Source organism: Phaethon lepturus, unplaced genomic scaffold, assembly GCF_000687285.1.
Source record: "Phaethon lepturus isolate BGI_N335 unplaced genomic scaffold, ASM68728v1 scaffold20025, whole genome shotgun sequence".
NCBI lineage: Eukaryota > Metazoa > Chordata > Aves > Phaethontiformes > Phaethontidae > Phaethon > Phaethon lepturus.
In genome coordinates this window covers 14,167-20,861 of record NW_010542877.1, presented here as the reverse complement: position 1 = coordinate 20,861, position 6,695 = coordinate 14,167, and the positions used below count along the sequence as shown (strand labels likewise).

The 6,695-nt window shown below is 39.0% G+C and overlaps 1 protein-coding gene across 1 annotated transcript in view; it reads right to left on the bottom strand.

Annotated features, from left to right (window-relative positions):
* PROS1 (protein S (alpha)) overlaps positions 1 to 6,695 on the bottom strand; it is a 32,378-nt gene that overhangs the window by 11,591 nt on the left and 14,092 nt on the right. The window contains exon 8 of the mRNA XM_010288191.1: positions 1,922 to 2,043. Within this exon, the coding sequence (XP_010286493.1) occupies positions 1,922 to 2,043 (122 nt within the window). The remainder of the gene's footprint in view (positions 1 to 1,921; positions 2,044 to 6,695) is intronic.

Genomic DNA, 6,695 nt, shown 5'->3' with positions numbered 1-6,695 from the left:
CTGCTGGAATAGCACTGAATTATTATTTCTGAGAACTGTTAGTGGGGATATAAAGCTTTTAAACTACATTCTCAGGAAAACTGTAAAAAAGTTCTAAGTATTTGTGGCAACTGAAAGGCCTACAATAGTATGTAAAACTGGGACTAATCCTAATGCTCTAGACAAAGTCAGTGTGAGTAATCAGAGTCAGACAACTGCAGTTGCAATGAGAGGGGAAAAAAATGGTGCTTATTGTTTCAGGTATTCATCTACCTGAAGTTTTAAAGAAAGATGCTTATATCTAAGAATAACGTCTATTTTACGTGTAGTGCAAGTTTAAACTAGTAAAACATTCAGTAAACAAACGGCAGATATCCGTTCTAAGGCACTGTTGACTTTTTTGTCTTCTGATGTTATAATTAAAGTAGTACCTACAGTTTTGTTTTAAAAGTAAAGCATTAAGATTTCCTCTAGGTATAGGGAACTAGGCTCTGCATGTGGAGAGGTGGGAAGACTCTTCTGTAATGTGTTTTAGAGCATCTTTCTCATTGACTAGTGGGAGCCTAGTAGTCTCTTTCATCTAAAGTTATCCCTCAAAACACCCCTTGAATATCTTCTATATGATGGTAGTATAGTAGTGTTTTAGAGCATCTTTCTCATTGACTAGTGGGAGCCTAGTAGTCTCTTTCATCTAAAGTTATCCCTCATATCTTTGAATATCTTCTATATGATGGCAGTATAGTAGTCCTACAGAAGAGAACTATCAAGAATAGGTGTGAAGGGCTTTTCTGCTCTCAAGACGTGACGTACTTTGGTAAAAGTTAACAATGCAGTTCCCAAACTCTGACTTCCATATTCACGACCTAGCAGTTTCATTAAGTGTATAGGAGTTCATCCTGAATTTTATGGCTACTTCATTTTATGCCCACTAGTGTGACTAGTCTTTCGACTGCATGTATTTTCAGCTGATTAAACTATTTTTTTTCTGAATTAAGAGGCCTGAAACTAACTTCTAGATAAGTGTTAAACACTTTTGAACAACAGTATTGAAAAGAATGTCATGAGGCTAGAGGATGCACTTCCTATTTCGTGAATAAGCAAAATGAAATATAATGAATGCAAGTGTCATTCAGATATTAAATTTCAGCAAGTACAGACAAGGTCTAATACATACATGTTAGAACTTGTGTCAGACCTTGTTCCTGCAGTTTAAGCCCGATTTTGTTATACTGTGTTAGAGGTGGTTTTTTTGTTGGCAATTATCTGAGCTCACCTCATATAACAAGTCTCAGCCTGCCTGAACCTCTCGAAGTATAGAGAGAACCACTCACAGAAAATCCTTGAACTGGGATTCTCCAGAGTTCCAAACTTTCTGCTACTAAGAAGTGTAAATTTTCCAACTGAGCAAGAACAGCTGATTTTGGCTGCAAGATGTCCTTCAATTGACAAGTATTACTAAGTGCTTTTTCTTAAGCTATGGCAGATGAGAACTGTGGAAAACAATTTTTTTCAACACAAACAGGTAAAGCATAGAGTAATTATGAAATAGTGAGTTAAAACTTCTGTGCAGTCTAAAGAAAACCTGAGAGTGTACGGACAGATGGAGTATTCTGGCTCTAAGTAAGCTGAACCGGAATTATTTGTTTGACAGGAGAAAGCTGGGGCTTATTTTGCAAGCAGCAGGGAATAAAGATGACTAGCTAAGGCAAGCTTCTCTTGACAGGATTGCTGTAAATGACCATGCATGAACTGAGTGGCATCCAAATCCCTACTAGGTCTGCTCTGTGAGCCAAACTGCAGCTCAGTGTCCCCAGCACTTTTCAGCAATTTTAGAATCAGTTCTTGAATAGCTTCCTATTTCCCTTAATCTAACTTATCCTGTCATCAAGAAATACCCAACTTTGTGATCTTCTGCATGGAATTTTACATGGTGCAGTTTTACCTCACAATTCTTCATGTCCTTAGAGAGCTTGAACCCTTTCTTGCCATCACAATAGCAGCTATAACTTCCTGGAGAGTTTACACAGAGTTGAGCACAAGCATTTTCAGCACATTCATCAACATCTAGGAGAAATGAAAGCATTTATTCAGATTATTCATTGCACAGACTAAAAACTAACACAATAAATTAATGGAATAATGCACAAGATGGGTTCTCTGGCATAACGTGAATCCAGTAGGTGCTGCTAAGCTAAACTAATGCTAATGGATGTCTCCTATGTAAAATTTACAATCCAGAATTGCCTGCTGGGTGTATAAGACCTAGTAATCGGATAGAGGCCTTGTGTACAGAGCTGGGGAAAACTTGGTCTGATTTGTGAGGCAGTAAGAAGCTGAGGTCTGTAAGGTGGCTGAATTAGTGAGAGAGACCTCAATAAATCACTACCATTTATGACAGAAATGCCATTCTGGCTCAGATCTCTTCCTTTTCCTATAGATGTCACAAGAATTTAGACTATTAAGAGTATATATGGCAAGTATGTGGTGAAAGGATGTGCTTTATTCACATAAAACCAAAATAATCTCAGGGCAAAATACCTTTTGAAGTTACATACAATAATCTCATATATAACTAAGTTTCAGACAGCATCTATTTGTGGAGACCAATCTGATTTCAGCTGCAAATAAGATAAACCAACTAAAGGAACTTTGTTTTCTATTTAGTAGGCTGTGCATAATAAATAATTTAGAAATAAAAGGCTGTGTAAAAGGCCAATGTAACTGTTATATTTCTAATATGGAAACAAATAAAATGTTTCCTGGATAAGAGACTAATGGGGGTGATCTTGGGCCCCAGATTAAAGAAACTACAATACTTGTTTTGAAACAAATGGCCTTTCTAGTGGGAATAAATGATTTTGTATTAATGCATGTATTTAAAAAATCTGTTTTATACTGTGCTAGGGGTTTTTTTTAAATATTAAAATACTTTGTTGCTTGGAGGAGGATAGAGGAAAAGAAAAAAAGGTAGACAAAAAAAAAAAGAAAAAAAGAAAAACCCCAAAACCTTCTTGGAGAAAGCATTACTTCATAGTGAGCATGCATAATATTCTCCCAAAACAGGATAGAATGCTTAATGGTTTGTGGATGTTACTTTTGATTTCTACCTCTGCTGCAGTTTATGATCATGGGCAAGGTGCTTAACTGCCAAATAGCAGTTTCTACATTATTTAAATGGCCACCAATTCATGAATAAGTTGAGGAAATTGGTCTCATGTTTGGCTGAAGGGTTTGCTATTAAATGTCTCCTCTTCCTCACCTTTGCTCTAAGTCATCAGTGCAAGGGGTCTGTGCTCAGACTTACACTCCCCTTGCACATGATCTGATCAGAAGAAAAAGCTGTACTATTCTGTACGGCAGCTAATACAGCCAGAACTAAAGTTCTGCTCAAGATCCAGCTGAATGCTATGTCAGTTTTTTCGCTGACACAGCAATCTGATGTGTGGCTGTGTAAGCTACAGGATTCAAATACAGTCTCCTGCTGGTGTTCGTGTAATTTCTACCTCCTACGGTCATCTCCCATTCTACCCTCTGATCTTCAGAAGCTGGATGGCCCTTTATATAGGCTGGTCTATGTGGTACCAACTTTCCTGTTTACTCTTCCAATAAACTACTGAATACTGTTCCGTGTCACTTCCCTTAGCTCCAGAATGATCGCTTACCTCTACTCTGTCAAGCTGAGAACCATCTCCTGCTGTGTAGCAGGCTGATGGAATACAACAGTGAGGTTTTCCTTCTCTTTTTGGTAAGAGCTTCAATGCCATTTTGAGCTAGCTTATCAAGTTTAAAAATGACTGCACTGCATGTTAAAAGCCTACCAAGGGTCTTGGGCATTCTACTGAAAGGCATAGGATGCATTATATTTGAGCTGTGCAGAATTCAACACGGCATTAGCACTCTACAGCCAGCTCCACCACCTCCTTGCTTCCATTTCACCAGAAGAGTGCCCTCTCCTGCAAGGGGGTAAGGGATGAGAAAAGAAACAAGATGGGAGTTCTCTGCATTAAGATCATGGTACTTCTATAAAAAGTGAGCTCAAAACAACTGCTGTGTACACAGTTCCATTGCTGGCCCTGGGGAGGGTTCTCTTAAGGATACACTGGGTCATAAAGACACATGGAAGACCTCAAGCCTTTGACCAGCATGTGTTGTCAGCATGTTTTCCTGTTCTGGGGAAAGGTTTGATACATATTGGAAAACAGCTTCTAAAATGTTAACTGGGGAATTGATGACTGGCTTTTTGGATTGTTCCGGTTCTAACTGGTGTTAGATACATAGCTGCAGAAACAATTACCTAAGAAATTCTTCCGCTTCTCTCTATTCCTTCAAGTGCCTCATCCATCCAAAATGTCAGCTGAGTAAAAGGAATTGTTAATATAGAAATATAGTGCTAGATGTTTCTTTGAGTTAATCTGTCATTTTGCAAATGTTTTCTGCATTGCATCCTCATAAGTTGAATTTTTTAAATAACGAGCATATAAATTAAATTGTGACTGTGTCTGAAATTACAGTCTCTTCAGAGGTGAATATTTGCTAGTGTTAAGAGTTTTATCTCTACCCAGACTTGAGAAAACTGTCCTATTAAAAATTGTTACTCTGCATGTATATATGTATGCACACATGCACAGACTCCTGCAACTGTAAATTACCAACCCTCCATTCATGGTTTAACTCCTATTTCATTAATCTTGGCCTCTGTGACCTGTAGTACTACTTAGGCAAGTAAGGTGCAAGAGTGCGTTGCAACATCTAAGTGTATGTTTTGGAGTTTTATTCAAAATTCTTTCCATATGCTTTGGAGATAATGCTCGCACATTAGTCATGTGGCAGGATTTGGTCAGTTCTCAAGAAATTTTTTGATGTATATGTGCAACTGGTTGACCCTTCCATTTCCTCCAGCTACAATAGATTACCTCATACTCTTTTGTTTAGTATGTGTACTCCTTTCCATTTAGAAATCATTAAACTCTTTATGGTCTTGATGGAGGTTGCCTTAAACGAGTAGATTGCAAGTTCATCTTGGCAAAAGGGATTCTGCTGTGAAAGTCACTTCCTAATAATTTCTGGTGACTGGCAATCTGACATCTATTTAAAACTAAGATTACAAGATGATATGCTACAGTGTGAAGCTGCTTTTTTCACTGTTGTTTTTCCATCCTAGCAAACATGCAAATGAGGGGATGCCAAAATCCAAAACGTAGACTAGCCATACTACGCAATGGGTGAAGTGTCCTTTCCTATAATCTTGCCTGGGTTTTTTTGGGAGGTGGGGGTGGAAATCATTCTGTTTATGATCATTTAGAGATCTAAAAAGGCCAAGAAATCCACCCAGGCCTAAGCACACAGAGAGAAGGAAAACAAAAAAAAAAAAAAAAAAAAAAAAAACAAAAAAAAACACCAAAACAAACAAACAAAAAAACCCCAACCCTACAGCCTGCTTCACTGTGGAGAATGTAACAGGAAATAAAAAATTTAACCCCTCCCAAGAGTAATTGGAGTAGAGAGACTCTGAGAAGCACCTCTGTTCCCACGCCCTTCCCAGAGGAGCATGACCCTGTGTAGACACTTCAGGAGGCGTTGTTCTCTGTGAAAGAACATGTACTCCTTCTAGTAGTTAAACATGTAGCAGTATAAAACTACAAGCACTAGTAGCACTAGAGTAAATCTTGAGTGCTGAATTCTCTGAAAGCAGCAGTTAATTTTGAGCATGCTCCTCAAGCCCAGGGCCTGCAGACAGAGACTTAGGAACTTACTACAAAAGCTTATCACACAGTTTGACGGATGAATTTCTATCATTAAATCAGTTACTCAGAGACTTGCACCAGTCTTGCGGGGGTGTAAATCTCCATTACCCAAAATGAACCTACGGCTCAAGGGTAAGGTCTCTCTCCAGAGTCTACTATAGCAGCAGAGGGACAGGCAAGCTTCTTAGATAGATAGGTATGAATCCTCCTTCCTCAGCAGATGTTCTGGAATCCCTGATGAGTCCAAATGGCAGGATCTCCCTGTGTGGAGTTAATTGTCCTGCTACAGAAATGCTGACACGCACAGGCTGGAGGGGACCAAGCTTTCTGGAGGTTGTTCTAATCATTTATGCTATAATTATTTTGCTTTTTTTTCTTCCACGTTGTAGCCAGCATCTTTGCATGTCTGAGCTCTTTCAAAGGCTTCCCACAGATCTGTCCAAATGTCAGTCCCACACCATAAAACTGTCAGCAGAAGATATTTGCACAAACCCATGAATCTGAGCAGCATCCTGGGTTCATACAGCTGCTTTTAATGGAAGGCTAAAATAGCTTGCTTTGCCTAAGTTGCTAAGATATGATAACATCAGTCACAAAAGAGGCGCTTACCAGGTCCTAGAAGGGAGCTACTCTGTGTAACGCTGGGGAAACGTGGTGATTTCCGCAGAGCATGGATATGGGTAGGTAGGGTTTTGTGCGTGTTAAACAATGCATGTGGGAAAGGGAAACCCTGATTCCTTGTCTAAAATTTTCAGACTATCTATCTGCTAGAGAGGGACTAATACCAGAAATACAGACATACTCTGTTCTGTTTGGTTAACTGGTTCAGTCACTTTTTTTAAGAGAAGTTCCCCCTTCAGAGAAGGAAGAAGAATATGGGGAAAGACATGCCAAAACTTAGGTAATTCTTTAAAATATGGGTTCAGCTTGGTTTGTCTCCTTGATACTGACTGCAAGACAGACCCCCTCTAG